Below are 16,206 nucleotides of genomic sequence, written 5' to 3' on the forward strand. Positions count from 1 at the left end.
AAAGGGTCACTTAAGAAGAGATTATCTATTGCTGAAGAAAGGGAATAATGGTGTTGGACCAAGCAACAACAATGCTGTTGTGGTTCAAGGAAATTCTGATGAAGGGGATGATAGTGAAGTTTGGACAGTTTGTACATCTAGTTCTGCTGATACTTGGGTCTTGGAATCTGGAGCATCCTATCATATGACATGCAATCGCGACTGGTTCGACTCCCTCAAAGAGTGGAATGGCACAATCAAGATGGGTGATGATTGTGTGATCAGTATCAAGGGCAGTGGCACGATGCAGATCAAGATGCATAATGGTATGATCAGGAAACTGGATTGCGGGTTCGTCCCAGAGCTTCGGAAGAATTTTATTTCTCTTGGCACTTTAAAGAATGATGGAATAAAGTATTTTGGAGAGGGTGACTAGTTAAGAGTCTCCAATGGTGCTCTTGTAGTTATGAAGGGAAGGATGAATCCTCAAGAGATTTATATTCTGGATGGTTGTACGATTGGGGGAATGGTGACTGTATCCCAAACCTTGGATTATTATGATGATGAGAGAAAGTTGTGGCATCATAAGTTGGGACATGTGAGAAAGAAGGGGTTGTTTGGTGGAGATGCAACTGGAAATGCTAAACCCAGTGAAGCTTGTGTTTAAGAGATACAAAGCAAGGTAAAGTTCAGTTTAGTTCAACACTCAAGCAAGGAGATTCTCGAGTGTGTTCACTCGGATCTATGGGCTCCCTCTCCTGTGAAGTCTCATGATGGATGTCAATACTTTGTGACTTTTGTCCATGATTACTCAAGGAAGATCTGGGTGTACTTTCTAAAGAAAAAGGACCAAGATTAAGTGTTTGAGCGATTCAAGGAGTGGAAAATGATGGTTGAGAAACAGATCGGGAACCATGTCATGTCACTCAGAACAAAAAATGGGTTGGAGTTTTGTAAGACTTTGTTTGATAAGTTCTACAAAACAGAAGGTACAATGAGGCATCGCATTCTACGGCTAACACCACAGCAAAGCAGAGTGACAGAACGAATGAATCAAACACTGGTGGAGCATGCTCAGTGCATGTGTTTATCTGCTGATTTATCAGAGCAATTATGGGCAAAAGCAGTCAATACTGCTTGCTATCTGGCGAATAGATCTCCATCAACTGCAATTGATTTTAAGACTCCTCAAAAGGTGTGGTCTAGGAAACCCTCTGAGAACACTAGTAGCAGCAAATGATGGGTCTAACCCAAATGGGGGAGAACCAACCCTTAAGGAGAAAGTGTGAAAAGTATATCGACTTTCGGTTTCGATGTCAAGGTCTAGGAGAGTAGAAACACGAGTAGGCGGAGGTTGTTAGTTTCAATGAACGGGTAATAAAAAAAGGAAGTTTTCTGCTAGACTACCCATATGTTATGAGTTTCTTGCTTCTCAAGGAAAGGTTGGACTTTCCTCCCCAGTGTCAAATAGGATTTAGGAAATTTCCAGATTTCACGGTACAACTCAAATAACCAAGAGAACCATTTAGGTTCATACCTTCACAGACGAAAGATATATCCTCACAACAGAGGATTTGGAATTCAATAGGCGGTGTGGTTTTCCATAGAAAGCGTCGAGTACTCAAGGGATACATCAGACCTAGAAATCTTAGTAGTTGATCTACGCCAAAAGACGGAGACCATGTGATTGATGACAAGGAGAAAACGTTTTTGTAGTACAAACATTTCAAGTCATCATCTAATATGCGTATAGAGACACCTAGAAGAGGATCATTCGGGATGGACCATGTCAATTAAGAGAGGCGGTAGTGCTTTCCAAGGGTTGCAGATGTATCCGTAGTATACATGATAGGATTGGTGGACCAAGTTAATGATCCAGGTTCGACCAGATGATCTCAATATTATCAGTAGCAGTTAAGATTAACTAAGAGTCCCTAGCATATAGTGGCAAGAGTTCAATCCTAGGAGTGACTCAGTGCTAAAACTGCGTAAGCAGTAGTAGTTTTTGGAGATTTAATTATAAAAATGCCTCGTTAAATGTCAATGAAAGATAGACCTGCAAGGAAAAGATCTACGGATTTCCTCTGAGGTTTAAAACTGCAATAAGACGGTAGAATATTGTCGAGGAGATGTTCATGTTTTTAGGATGCATGGTTTCGGTTGGAGATAGAGAACACAAAAGGACCGTAAGCGATTAGTATAGACACATTCGTTTAGTTAAGAGTCATGGTAAATAGATCGTCAACTGCAATTGCGTATGCGTCATTGGTTTCGGGGAGAGCTACATATTTAGTTTAGTTATTCCTTTATATAATAAGTGTAAGATATTAAAATAAAACTAGGATCAAGGTTCAACATTCATAGGATAATTTAGGACGATGAATAGACTTTAGTGTTTTGACGACATAGATTAAGGACCTCTAATCGGTTGTAGTCTCAAAATTTTAAATAGAAAAGATCTGTTATGATAAGTAGATATCAAGGATGAAGGAAGATTGAGTTCCATTAAGGACAGTCGGATAATGATTGTGAGTCTACACGACCACTGAAATGTTGATCGTGAGTCTTCGGGACTAAGGGGGGATGATGGCAAGAACGATCTAGCATCGTAATCTGAGTAGTTGGATAATGTCACGACGTATCGTGAGTGGGCATAAGAACGAATTGCTCGTACAATAGTGGTACCTTGATATAGGTAAAGTAGTGAAAGCCCTGCAATGAGGTTATCGGTGACCTAGTGTTCTTTATAATCCAGTAGGTTGGAAGATAAGCAAGCCTTATAATGACTCTGTCACCTACATTAGAGTATTGGTTCCAAAGTTTTCAAATCAGTAACCCATTGTTGTAGTTTTGGTAAAGTTTCAGGATGATGGAACACCTAAACTAGGTAGAGAAACCACTAACGATCTTGGTTCGTATGGGTTTTAACGATATAACATAAGCCTTTTAGAGGCATGTTCCGGAAAGTGGATTCCGTTAAGATGTCGTAGATAAATTTCCTTAGTTAATTGCTTTATAACAAGTCGATTGTGTCGAAATTTCATGTCTTAAGGCGATCATCAATCGTAGCATGAAATTTCTGGAAGTCTAAACCAATGAATTCTTGGTTTTGGAAAATTTTGTGAGGAATTCGGGAGTACGTGTACGGTAGAAAACAAAGTTCAGCGGATAAATAAGTACATATAGGTGAATTTAATGCGGCAACATCAACTAAGATCACGAGTTGATCTAGGGGGATCTTTCTAAGCGGGGGAAAGTTGTAACACCCTATTTTCACATTCCAATGAAATTCAATATAAACCGTCGTTTATAAAATTCAAAGTGTGTATATATATATATATATATATATATATATATTACTTTTTAGTCAAAGTAATTTTCATAAACATGTAGGAAACATCAATACGATTTCCGTAGATATATAGAGCTCCCGAATCTGACTTCGTATGAAGAAGTTATGCTTCTTAGAAGTTCAAGATTAAACAAACACGACTATGTGCGTCGTAAAATACGAATCATAGATAGTGTAACATTCCGTTTAAAATAAATAAAATAAAATTTATAAATAAAAAATTAAATAAATAAAATAAATAGATAATAAACCCTAAAACCATGAGATATATATATATATATATATATATATATATATATATATATATATATATATATATTATTGGCCCTAATATGCAATAAATTATTAGAGTATTAGCGCAAGTAGTTAAATGTAATAAATTATGGAAATCATGAAGTTAAAAGTGGTATTTTTGGTCTATGAGGGTTAAAGTGTAACTTTCGGACTAATTATGAATAGATTATTGAGGCTAGGGGCTGATTGGTAATTTTTGGACTTGTGTTGAAAGGAATTTTGTAGAACAGGGGCTGTAGTGTAAATATTGGACCTTATCTAAACTAATTTGTGGGGTCAGGGAACAAACTTGTAAAAAATGTATCAAGGTTTCATTTGTACACGGGATTGAACCCGTCCCTTTCCCCTCCCGTTTTAAGGTTCATGTGAACCCTAAACCTAAACATAACCTTCAGCCGCCACCCTTATACCCCATACCTCCGACCGCCGCCACCTCTTAGCCATTGTTGAAGCCGGAAACCACCGAAGCCAACCCGCCATTACAATCGCCAACAACGACGAAGGGCATCGCGTAGACGTTGAATATTGGGTCGCCGGAACCATGAATAGAGGTTGTTGTTGTCGTTCTTCGGTGGAGGGGCAACCTCCGTTCCCCGCTGCAACCACCTCCTTTCTCCTTCCGCTTTCATTCCGCACCGCAACAGCTTGCTTGCGACCGCCGCCGTCGCTTCGTACTGCTGCCCGTTCGTCATCCGTTCTGGCCGTCGCCCTCCATCTCGGGTGAGGTTTAGCTGCGTAGTGGGAGTCTCGCATGTGGGGGGGTACGTACTTCTGTGAATGTTGCGGTTGTGTGAGTGTTGTGTTGGCCGGAGTGCGTGAAGGGCCACCATGGTGGCTGCCACCATTTCCGTTTTTTTGCCACTATCAGCCACCGTGTGTGGGTGGTTGTGTGTGTTTATTGGTGTGTGTGTGTGTATACATGTTTTTGTGAGGACTTGTTGTATGGACATTTTGGCCAGAAAAACCAAAGAAAAACCCACCACCACCACCGTGAGGTGGTGGCTGCCACCTCCTACGGCCATTCTACCACCACCAGCCGCCACCTTGGGTGGCTGTGTGCGTATGTGTGTATTAGATGAATGTTTTGTGTGTACCGGATTGCTTGAAAATGTTTGGGTTAAAAATTATAAACCACGATTAAAAATGATGGTTGCCGCCTCCTGCCGCCATGGACCGCCGCCGACCACCACTGCCCGAGGTGGCAGTGGGTGGTGCCCAATTTATTAATTATATATTTATTTAGTTAGATAATCATTTAACTTTAGGAGTTGGAAACCCTAATTAGGGTTTAGAAAACCCTAATATCAAAAACCCTAATTTTGGAGTTGGTCGGGACCCGCATTAGAACTATTAATTAAACTTAAAAATAATAATTAATAATCCTATACAATTAACTTAACACAATATTGGAATTAATGGACTAAGTCCTTAAGGGGTTAAGTGTGGAACACTAACCCTAGTTATCATTTTATGTGAAAAACCCTAGAATCGGGGAGCTCTAATTGGACAATGGCCGGACGTGTATTTGGGACATTGATTGGATTATTATTCCACTCGATAACGACTAAGTCAAACCTTAATCAGTCATACCCTTAAGTGATTAAGTCCTTAATGGGTTAAGTGTTCTTACTTAACCCTAATCGTCATTTTATGTGAAACCCTAATCGTCATTTTATGTGAGGTGGTCACTGTTGCAAGTGACTATAACCTGTGATCGGGTATTGACTCAAGCATCTTCCTGTAGGTGACTTGGAAGTGAGTCGAAGCTGGTAGAGTTCTTCGTTGCTACAGTGATTATCTACACGCATATCGAGGTGAGTTTCGCCTCACTATACCTGTGGGTCGAAGGCACCAATGCCGACCCACTAGTTTTGGTTATCTGTTAGTAGAGGGATGCCCTAGGGACTGTATATAGTCATGTAGGATAGACTGAGGACTCTTGATCTAAGCTCTCTTACATGTTCCTTGTTTGGTTGTGGTTCTAGAGTGGGATCACCTGTCCGGGTGACTATCTCACCTTGGAGTATACACGGCCATGCATTCCTTGGATTGTTGATATTTAGTATGTTGCTATGCCGTGGTGATCTGTTAGATCTGTGTTTTGGTATCGAGTATGTTGTTGTGTTGTAGTGATTAGTTAGATCCGTCTCTTGGTATTGAGTATGTTGTTTTATGGTAAGAACCTGTAGAACTGTATGTTATCTGTGCTTGATGGTTATCATCTATGGAGTGCCCTTACGGACTGTCGGTGGTCATGTAGGACAGCCTGAGAACTCTTGTTCTAGGCTCTCTTGCATGTTCCTTGTTTGGTTGTGGCTTTAGAGTAGGACCATCTTTTCGGGTGGCTATCTCACCTCTGGTTACTTATGGTCACACATTCTATGGGGGTTAGCTCATAGTGGGAATGTATGTTGTGAGAGGATTAGTAGGTAGTAGTGAGATGTATGATTGATGTTTGTCGGTATTATGTGCCTACTTGATCCTGATTGTTTATATGTTGACATATTGTGCTTGGTTTGGGTTGAAGCGGTCCTGCTTTGTGGGGTAGGTCAAGATACCCGGTGCGGGCCGGCTGTAAGCCGTAGGCACGGAGGCTCGGGAGGAGTAGTTTGGGTTGAGGCAGACCAATATAGACTGAAGGCCAACAGACCCAGGGCGGCCCGGATAGACTGCATGCCAGGAGGGCGTACAAGTCAGGCCGAAGGCCCGGAGAACGGTCTAGATAGGCTGAAGGCCCGGTGAGGCAGTCCAGTCATACTGAAGGTTCTGTATGCATGTTGTTTGTTATTATGTTTATGTGGTGATATTTTGGGGGAAACTCACTAAGCTTTAGGCTTACAGTTTTGGGTTATGTTTCAGGTACCTCAGATGATCGCGGGAAGGCGAAGGCTTGATCGTGCACCTCCTCGTGTTTTGTGTTATGATTTTGGGAAAACTCTGATATTAAACATATTTTGAAAACTATGTTGTAAATAAATATGGTTTCTGGTTGGTTCAAAAAGTTTAAATTTTTTATGAATTCTATGGGTGTTACAGATAGATTACTTATTAGCCTTAGTGATCTAAACAAAAGTCGTAGTAGTCGTAAAACCGAGAGCGTACATATAGGGAACGTCCAAATTTGACTTCGTATGAGGAAGTTATGATTTTTCCATGTTTCAGCATAGCAATGTCTGATATAGAAAACAAAATTAAAATCGGACGACTGTTAGGAAAAGCAATCTAAACGAGAATTGAAGATCTCGTCGATATGATTTCGTCGATATAAAGACAGTCGAGAACGGAATCTATATGAAGAAGTTATGAATTTTACACGGTCGTTAGCAGTATAATCTTCGTAGATTGTTAAATTTAAGATCAGACGAGAATTAGTTGATGGGTTCTAAATGAAAGTTGTATTACTAGTTGATAGCTACGCATGGATATAAAGAATGTATCGTATGCGAGAGATACGATTTTTAGAAGATTTATAGTTTTACCTGGTATGGGTGGCACAAAGGCTGCCACGTTGCTTCACCGGCTCAACCCAACCCACCTACCCATAGTCACGGCGCACAAGGGTAGGTGTGCATAGTGTGCCTACTGGAAAATCGCCTGTATATGACCATTTAGCCCTCCTCTCATTTCCCACACCAATTTCTCTCTATTTATCTCTAAGGTCCGAAATTTTGGGGTATTTTTGGGAGTCTGGGGAACTCCACTCTAGTGAAGCTCTAAGGCAGAGGGTCGGGCAAATAGAAGTGCTCGGTATCGAAGTTCTGCCTTGCAAAATTCCCGGTTTTCGCTAAAAATTCTTTGTAAGTTAGGCTACACTTACTACGCTTAAAGTGTAACTTGTATTTATATTCATAGTCATTGTTACGAATGTATATATAAGATTTATTAGTAAGCCTAGTTATAATGATGGTTGATTTACTTACGGGAGAAGTGTCTAAAATGGTTATGGTGGCTTGGTTGTTAGATTTCAGAAAGGCTATATGCCGAAATGGTCATGTCTCCCAACTATCCTGGCTGACTGATCCTTATTTGATAGAACTCTCGGTATTTATTGGGATTAGTGAAAGATCTAGTTTTCATTAACAAATCATCATATAGATTAATAAGTTATAATATTATAGGTTAATACTAGTTAGGCGCGTTACCCGCTAGTTGGATCGCTAGTAGAATCAGATAGTTGTTAATCATCTAAGTAAATTATCCAGGTGAGTTTTCTCACTATATTATGTGCTCCGGTATATATCCTCTATATGTTAGGATATAGTTGCCCTGTAGTATGCCATTAGGATATTTCTGTTAGTTGTCGGTAATATTGGATTATTGCATGTTGTAGTGTTTCTATGTGTTGATATATTACGTGAGGAGTTGAGGGCGGCCCAGCCACGGGCTAAAATCCAATAGAATCGGGCGGACCAAATTTATGTTGAAGGTCAAGTAGCGTACCAGCTTTATTCTGAAGGCAAAAAGGGCAGACCAGCTTTGCGCTGAAGGCCAAGGGTGGACCAGCTTTATGTTGAAGTCCATTATGTGTATGCATTGTATATGTACTGTGGTATATGGTAGTTTGGGGAACTCACTAAAATTCGTGCTTACCCAGTTGAATATAAAGATTTTTTCAGGTACTTCATTAATTCGTGACAAGGGCAAGGTTCGACTGTACACACGCACATTCGCAACATGTTTGCACATAATGTAATTATACTCTTATATATTTTAATAAATGAAAATGAAAATTTTGGTTTGAAAATGGCGACGTTACATATATGGTCACCTACCAGACTACTCTGTTGTACGAGTTTTTGTATGTACTTGTTTTGTTCTTAGTCCTCATGTTGAGTGGAACAAGGTGGAGCCGAAATCGGCTATTTGTGTATTTTTTTTGGGGGGGGGGGGTATGATGTTGGACAGAAAGGATATTGTTTCTATGATCCTGTGAGTAAGAAGTTATACGTTTCCCCACATGTCACCTTTGTGGAACGTATTAATTTATACTCGATTCCTGCTACATCCCATGATGCAACAAAGTCATATCTTCTGCATATTGATCCTTTTGATGTGGATATATAGGCTCAGGATTCATCCATGCCACCTGATTTTCCAATTCTTGACACACCCACTTCTTCAGATAGTACCTCAACTCCTCCTGTTTATGAGCATGCTCCTTCGACTGTTTAGATTGTAGAGCCACCTCCACCACCCATCATAAGGTCTACTCGTCCTACCAAGCTTCCCGCTTTTGCTTACTCTATATACTCAGGTCCATTTGCCTCATTTATAGCCAGCATCCATCATCTATCTAACCTGAATCGTACAGAAAAGTTGTATTAGCTCCTCTTTGGCAAAATGCTTTGGTTGAGGAACTCACTGCTCTTTATTAGATTCATACATGGTATTTGGTTTCTCTTCCTCCTGGTAGACATACTATTAGTTGTCGTTGGATGTATAAGATAAAAACAAAGTTTGATGGGTCTGTTGAGCGATACAAGGCCATACTTGTGGCAAATGGGTATTCTCAATAGTATAATTTTGACTATGAGGAGACATTTTACCCGGTAGCGAAGATGGCGACAGTCCATACTATGATTGCTATTGCATCCGTTCGAAAGTGGAAGATATTTCAAATGGATGTCAATAATGCCTTTTTGAATGGTGACCTCCACGAGGAGGTTTATATGTCTCCTCCCCCAGGCATTCCCCACCAACCGAGTAAAGTTTATTAGCTTCGCAAAGCTTTATATGGTCTCAAGCAAGCACTTCGTGCTTGGTTTGATAAATTCTCCACAATGGTTAACTCTCTTTGATTTGTCCAGAGCAATCATGATTCGACTTGTTTTATTAGATGTAGATTGCAGGTGTCCTTATATATGACATGACTATTACTGGTGATGATCATGGTGGTATTGAGTCTTTGAAGCATGATCCGGCTCATCGGTTTCTTGTGAAGGATTTGGGCTTGTTGCTTTATTTCTTGGGTATTGAGGTAGATTAGTTTAAGAAAGGGTATTTTCTTTCTCAGACTAAATACATGTCTGACTTATTTACATGAGTGTGCCTCTCTGACAACCAGACTGTAGATACTCATCTTGAAACCAATGCATGATACTCTCCTAGTGATGGTTTACCTTTATCAAATCTGAAACTTTACCAGACTATTGTAAGAAGTTTGGTTTATCTTACAGGTACTCATCCGGATATAGCTCATGTTGTTATTGTCGTCAATCAGTTTGTTACTACTCATACTTCTGTTAATTGGGGAGCTGTACTCCGTATTCTGAGATGTCTTTGTGGCCCTCAGTATTATACCTTCCTATTTCCCTCGACGTCTTCTCTTGAGTTACGTTCCTATAGTGATGTTGATTGGGATGGCGATCGTCATGATCATAAATCCATAATCGGATTTTACGTGTTTCTTGGAGAGTCTCTAATTTCATGGAAAAGCAAGAAACAGGACGGTGTCTCTAGATATTCCACGGAGGCTGAGTATCGTGCTATGGATATGACTACATGTGAGATTATCTGGTTATGATGGCTTCTTGCAGATACGTGGGTTCACACTTCTCTGCCCACTCTCCTGCATTGTGATAACAAAAGTGCAATACAAGTTGCGAATAATTTTGTTTTCCATGAGCGGACAAAGCACATTGAGATTGATTGTCACTTCACCAGTCATCACTTACAGCTCGGGACCATATCGCTCCCGTTTGTTCCATCAACCTTGCAGCTTGTTGATATTTTTACGAAGGCTCTCTCGAAATCTAGGTTTCAGTTTTTGTGTGACAAGCTCTCAATACTTATTGTTGTGGCATTGTGAGTTTGATGGGGGTGTTAGCTCATATGTTTATGTTAACACATTTGTTTATGAGCCCCTTTGTCTTAGCACTTTAGGGTTTAGTGCTTTAGGTATTTATTTCCCTTTTCCTTATTTGTAGCTCTCATGCTTTTCTAACAAAGAACTCTAACTTTTTTTCTCTTAAACATGAGTGTTGTTCTATTATCAAATATGACTTGACACATATAGTCATCATACCTTCACTTGCTATATCATCACATCGTCTAAAATGTTTCGTCTTCCATTATCTCCAGGGAGCACTCAACACGTCCAAAACCTTCATTGTGGTAAACAAGAAATGCACCTTCTTGCCATCTTCATAATTCATTTCCTTTAAACTTTTTTTAGTTCGTGCCGCAAGACCAACCACACTTAAACCTAAATCACACACACTTAGGCGTTGTTTTTTTTTTTAATTCATGAATTTATAAAGTTGGCTGAATTACTAATGATATATGAAGTGATAAAGTATTGTTAATATAAATATTGTTTTTTTACTGGATGCATTTACTGAATCTGAATAATGACTATTTTACCCTCCTGTTTAAAATAATAAATTACCATTTCTTTAATACTTGTTATAAAATATAAGTACACAAAATGATCATTTATTTAATAACCATTATAAATTAAAAGTGTATATCATCACATTAAATAACTTTTAAATGTTAATTAAATTAAAAATAACGTGATACTTAATTAATGCATTCTAATAAAAATAAATCTAACATATTCATTATACTAAATTAATTGTTTTATGACTTATTGCAATGAAATAATATGCTTATTGGATTGGAACTTACATGAGATACATGAAGCATGTTGTTTTTTATTCTTTTTTTATTAAATGTATTCTTTTAAGGGTTTTTTTTTATTGTTATTTTTTGTTTTGAAACAGAAAATCTCAAACGTGGCCTATAAAAATAGACTGACTTATGAGTAATAAAAAAAGATTCTAAAATAATGAGCATATCCTCTTAATTTGGAGGAAATCATGAGTTGTGTGGAGGGTAATTTTGAAAAACAAATATAAGATTACCAGTTAATGTTAAAAACATCTATTTCTCAAACATAATCCACTAATATAATTTGTTAACATTAAAGTAAATATATAACTAAAGTTAATAAGTTTTCTAAACATTAAAACAGCCCTTATACCCAAGTCAGTAAATAATCAAGTTTAATCGATTTCATGGTACTACCATTAACGCTTAAACTTATATAACTCCTCCCCAATTAGCCTAATGCTTAAGGGCTAACCTCTACTACTACTCTCCCACCCACGCTTCTCTCACATCATTTAAAATCATCATGCCGTGATGATCAGGAAAGTTGTGGATCTGACAAATCATTTCCATTAAGGTTGAACAAGTTATATGGGACCCAAAGCATTCACCTAAGACAGCTGGTATCCTCATGGATGCCACTGCCACCCACATTCTAATCTTGATTTTGACCCTTTCACAACAAACTGACTTTGAAAATCGAGACATTTCGATCAGAAATCTAAACTGAATAATTGAGTCCATTTACTAATACATAGAAACCAGACACGAGGAAAATACACAACTGCCAAATTCACAAGTTTTAAGAGACCCCATTTCGATGAGGTCTGTGTTTGGGACCATGCTTAGTGCCTCGCCTTTCTCCTCTCTTTGTATCTTCCATGGTGTTCATCTGTCTTGAAATACCACAAAATTTCACAAACAAATTATTAGTATTCAGTTTGGATAATAATGAACCAGTTAAAGAGACCCATGAAGTAACTAACCCCTAAGCAAAATCCTTGTACACTCATTTTGAAATTTGAACAGTCTTCAACGATGGAAGATGACATCTCAGAGGAACTTCGTTTGTTAATGGAGGTGAAGCTTTTTGTTTCAGAAGACAAACCAAATGACTCGATGTCACTTTGAAACATCTCTTTGAACAAATCCTTTATCTCCTCAAAGCTCGTCTCCACATTGTCCTGACAACACCAAAAAGAATTTTGAAGATCGTTGTATTATATAATGCTTTTGAAGAAAAAACTCACATTGGGTTTGTTTTGATTCATCATTGTTGCCATTTCACTCAAGAAATCTGCCATTCCCTGCTTCAAATCAACAAATTATAGCCATAAATAAAGATCGTTATTAAAGACGATGAATGTCGTTTGCAAGAAAGAAAGAACAAACTTACATCTGTGTCATCGTCGCTGTCATGAATTCCGACATCATACAGAAATCTTTTGTTCTCGTCCGAAAGTACTAGGAAACAAACGAATACCCGACAAAATTAAACAAAACTTTCAAGATGAGATTTTTATTCACACCCAAAAAAGGAAAAAAATTGATGCAGATTACAAAATAATTAAGATTGCATGTAAGAAAATACCAGAATAAGCTTCTTGAATTGCCTGAAATTTTTTTTTCGCTTCTTCCACATACTTTGAATTACCGGATGCCGAACAGCGATCAGGATGCCATCTCTATAGCCACATCGAACACAACAACAAAAAGTTTACCCAAATTTCAATCTCGTAAATAATTTTTTGATGAATTACACAATGTAAAGAAATTTTTTAAGTTTCTTGATTCACCATGGAAGTAGAAAACTTGCAATTTGCAATGAACAATTAAGTTGTTTAACAGGTCAAAATATCATTTTCCAGATAACCCTTTTCAAGACAATCAATTGGGCATTCCAATGTATTAAAAACAATAACTCTTTAGAAATCGAAATTTTCTTTTTTAACGAAAAGATTGAATTAAAAGTTCTGACCAGTGCAAGCTTTTTGTAGGCGTTCTTGAGCTCTGTTATCGTGCATTCCTTCTTCAACCCCAAAACTTGATAAAAATCGATGTTTTTTTCTCCATTACCATCCATTCTCCAAACCCTTAAACAACAAGATTCAATATGAAGCTACAAGAATCTACTGAAACTGTTTCTTTTTCTGTTGGCGACAAATTAATTGTTAGCTTAAACAGGAGAAAAGATGAAAGCCAATTAACCCCTGGTGTGGTTATTGGATTCTTACGATTGTTGATGGAATCGTTATAAGGCGATACATGTTGGTGATTGTAGAGAAAAACACGGCACGTTGGAATGTTTCCGTAGGGAAGTGAGCCTGGGATTATGTACATGATACATACGACGTTTAAGGCCGCAAGAAGTCTCCAGAAACAAGAATAATAGTATAGTACAATTATATGTTGGACTTGGAATAATAATGAGTTTGTGTTGAAATGGGGTCGGTGGTTGGAGATATTTTTTGTAAAAGAAAAAAAAAAAAGTGGATCATTCGAAAGAGGTGGATCTAAATACGAAACTTTTGAGTTAGCATCGTAAAAAAACACACTAATTTATTAAAACCAAAAGGCAGTTATCCATCGTTAAATAATCGAAACAAAGTTAATAGAATTATTATTGTCAAAATTGCAAAATTGATTTATGTAATTTGTCATATCTGGTTAGGGCTTTTATTGTTTTAAAGTTGTAAATATAACTTTTGCTAAATAGGTTTTATTATGAATTTGATCTGTATGATAATTAAAAAAATAATTTTTCCTAATCGGTTTTCTTTTATAAATTTTTAATGTACATTAAATATTTGACAAAATTGTAAGAATGGTCGCTGTGGTATGTCCAAAATTGTCACTCAGTCTGGGCCAAACAAGTTTGGACTAGCACCAATGGTCTAAAATTTTCCATTTTGTTGCCACTTTGGTCCATTTTGGTTTGATTTTTATAAAATGATGATTTTGCCCTTTGTATTTTCTTTTTTCAGTTTTTTTATTACAAAAATAAAAAAAGAAAATACTCTCTCTCTCTCTCTCTCTCTCTCTCTCTCTCTCTCTCTCTCTCTCTCTCTCTCTCTCTCTCTCTCTCTCTCTCTCTCTCTCTCTCTCTCTCTCTTCCATCTTTGTGTTTCATTGTTGTTCCCAAGAGCCACCCTCAAAGAGCATCTCCATCTCCAACAAAAAAAAATCAAGCAAACCTTCTGCATCCCTGATCAGCCTCTCTCTCTCTCTCTCTCTCTCTCTCTCTCTCTTGCTTACCACCGTCCAAAGAAGAAGAAACGGGCGGCTGTCGCCGGCCTAGGATCCCCCTCCGCTTCCCTCCGATCATGTAGCACCACCCCAAACACCCGCTTCGATCGTTGTTACCCTCCCTTTGAACCTCGACAGCCGACGACGAGAGAAAGGAGATCGAGATCTGAAGTTAGGGTTTCTTGGCGGCTAAGGTTTTCAGATGGGGTGTTTCACGACTGGAAATCGAGGGGGAGACACCTGGGGTGAAGGGATGAGTGTTAGGTGGTAGGTCTTGCTTTAACAGACAACGCTGACAAGGGTTAGATCGACGGTGGTTCCTTTTCGAGATCGATTTGGATGAATCTATGCAGAAGTATTTGATTTTATCGTCATTCCGTCTTCCAGATCTACATCGTGGTTCAGAGAAGACAAACCGACGTAGGACAAAATTTTGAATCGAAATCCATCTCTCTACCTCGTCATATCTGCTCAGAGATCTGAAGACGAAATGAGATATGTTCGTGTATGTGTTTGTTCGTGTTTGAAGGAAAGATATCGATTTCTTTCCCCTGAATATGGTTCAAATCTTCGATGGTGGTGGTGATATTCTATTTTTCTGAAAATCAAAACTATAAAGATGGGTTTTGATTTATGAAGTGGGTGTTCATGGATTTCTAATTTCTGAAGTGGTGTTCATGGATTGTATTTTTTTTCCATTTTTTTGAAAAGAAACAAAATGGTGGCGACGAGAGAGATAGAGAGAGAGAGAGAGATTTTCTTTTTAATTATAAAAGTATTTAAATAACTTAAAAAAACTAAAAAAACCAAAATCCAAGGGTAAAATCCTCGTTACAAAATAAATTAAAATAAACTGGACCAAAATGGCAACAAAATGGAAACTTTTGGACCATTGGTGCTAGTCCAAACTTGTTTGACCCAAAGTGACAATTTTGGACATACCAAAGGGACCATTCATTTCAATTTTGTCTAAATATTTAATAATTTTATAATACAACATAAATCCCCACCTTCTCCTTCTCCCTCTCCCGCTCCCTCTCGTCCTTTGCAGCACAACGCCATTTAAATCCCAAAATCATATTTCTTCTAACCTAGGGATGTCAATGAAACGAGTATTGGTGATCCACACTCTCGTACCTGATTATAAAATTGTATCTCAAATCCGGTCACGTTCCGTCAGGTGTTCCGTTAGTAAATAACCATCAGGTTTGTGGTATACCTGTATGCATCAGGCTTCCCATCTATGATTGTAATAGGTTAAATATTACTCTTTGAAACTTTTATTAAAAAACACGATCATAATCTCATCCAAAAACTGACTTGATTTTTTTAATACTTCTAATTCTAACAACATCAACAAGTCTGATATATAATAAATTATACATAAATATCATCATCAACGGACATAATTTAAAATATATAAATTTCATGATAAATCAATCCACATCATAACATGAATAATAAAAACATTACCATTAATCTTCATTATAGGATGTAACTAGGAATGTATGTATATAAAAAACAATATATTTCTAACATCACCTATAATACTATAATATAATTTTAAAATCATATTAATAATAATCATAACATAGGTACTTGTAACACTTGGTTATCTCAGGTAAATTTCCTTCTTAATTTAAAACCTTGAATTTGCAAAGTTTAATCATACGCACGACATAGGGTAGCCTCCTACGCAGCTCGTAGGAGGGAATTTATCATAG

The 16,206-nt window shown here is 37.8% G+C and overlaps 2 protein-coding genes across 5 annotated transcripts; one reads left to right on the forward strand and one right to left on the reverse strand.

Annotated features, from left to right (window-relative positions):
• The first annotated feature begins 9,183 nt into the window (after positions 1 to 9,183).
• Positions 9,184 to 10,148, forward strand: LOC145113589 (secreted RxLR effector protein 161-like). Its single transcript, XM_079049661.1, has 3 exons — positions 9,184 to 9,288; positions 9,468 to 9,594; positions 9,802 to 10,148. The coding sequence occupies exons 1-3, from the start codon at positions 9,184 to 9,186 to the stop codon at positions 10,146 to 10,148; spliced, it is 579 nt and encodes a 192-aa protein (XP_078905787.1).
• Positions 10,149 to 11,927: 1,779 nt separating this feature from the next.
• Positions 11,928 to 13,651, reverse strand: LOC145112358 (uncharacterized). Of its 4 annotated transcripts, none has more exons than XM_079048531.1 (7): positions 13,471 to 13,651; positions 13,215 to 13,329; positions 12,828 to 12,921; positions 12,633 to 12,700; positions 12,487 to 12,543; positions 12,223 to 12,420; positions 11,928 to 12,128 (listed from the first exon to the last, which is right to left on the reverse strand). In XM_079048531.1, exons 2-7 carry the CDS (start codon positions 13,317 to 13,319, stop codon positions 12,039 to 12,041), a joined length of 612 nt encoding a protein of 203 aa, XP_078904657.1. In that variant the 5' UTR covers positions 13,320 to 13,329; positions 13,471 to 13,651; the 3' UTR covers positions 11,928 to 12,038. The 4 variants fall into 4 exon arrangements, with proteins under 4 accessions (XP_078904657.1, XP_078904656.1, XP_078904655.1 ...); XM_079048530.1 differs by having other exon boundaries at positions 13,215 to 13,386; positions 13,471 to 13,650; XM_079048529.1 differs by having other exon boundaries at positions 13,215 to 13,650.
• Between the last annotated feature and the right edge of the window lie 2,555 nt (positions 13,652 to 16,206).

This window comes from Lactuca virosa, chromosome 5 (genome assembly GCF_052849685.1).
Source record: "Lactuca virosa cultivar CGN04683 chromosome 5, Lactuca_virosa_CGN04683_v6, whole genome shotgun sequence".
In the NCBI taxonomy this organism is placed as follows: domain Eukaryota; kingdom Viridiplantae; phylum Streptophyta; class Magnoliopsida; order Asterales; family Asteraceae; genus Lactuca; species Lactuca virosa.

Coding starts and splice junctions, on each gene's coding strand:
- LOC145113589 (XM_079049661.1), top strand. CDS start 9,184: ATGGCGACAGTCCATACTATGATTGCTATTGCATCCGTTCGAAAGTGG. Junction 9,289..9,467: donor ATGGTGACCTCCACGAGGAG/GTTTATATGTCT, acceptor TATTAGATGTAG/ATTGCAGGTGTCCTTATATA. Junction 9,595..9,801: donor CTTGTTGCTTTATTTCTTGG/GTATTGAGGTAG, acceptor TTTATCTTACAG/GTACTCATCCGGATATAGCT.
- LOC145112358 (XM_079048531.1), bottom strand. CDS start 13,319: ATGGATGGTAATGGAGAAAAAAACATCGATTTTTATCAAGTTTTGGGG. Junction 12,922..13,214: donor CCTACAAAAAGCTTGCACTG/GTCAGAACTTTT, acceptor ATGTGGCTATAG/AGATGGCATCCTGATCGCTG. Junction 12,129..12,222: donor TACAAGGATTTTGCTTAGGG/GTTAGTTACTTC, acceptor ATTTCAAGACAG/ATGAACACCATGGAAGATAC.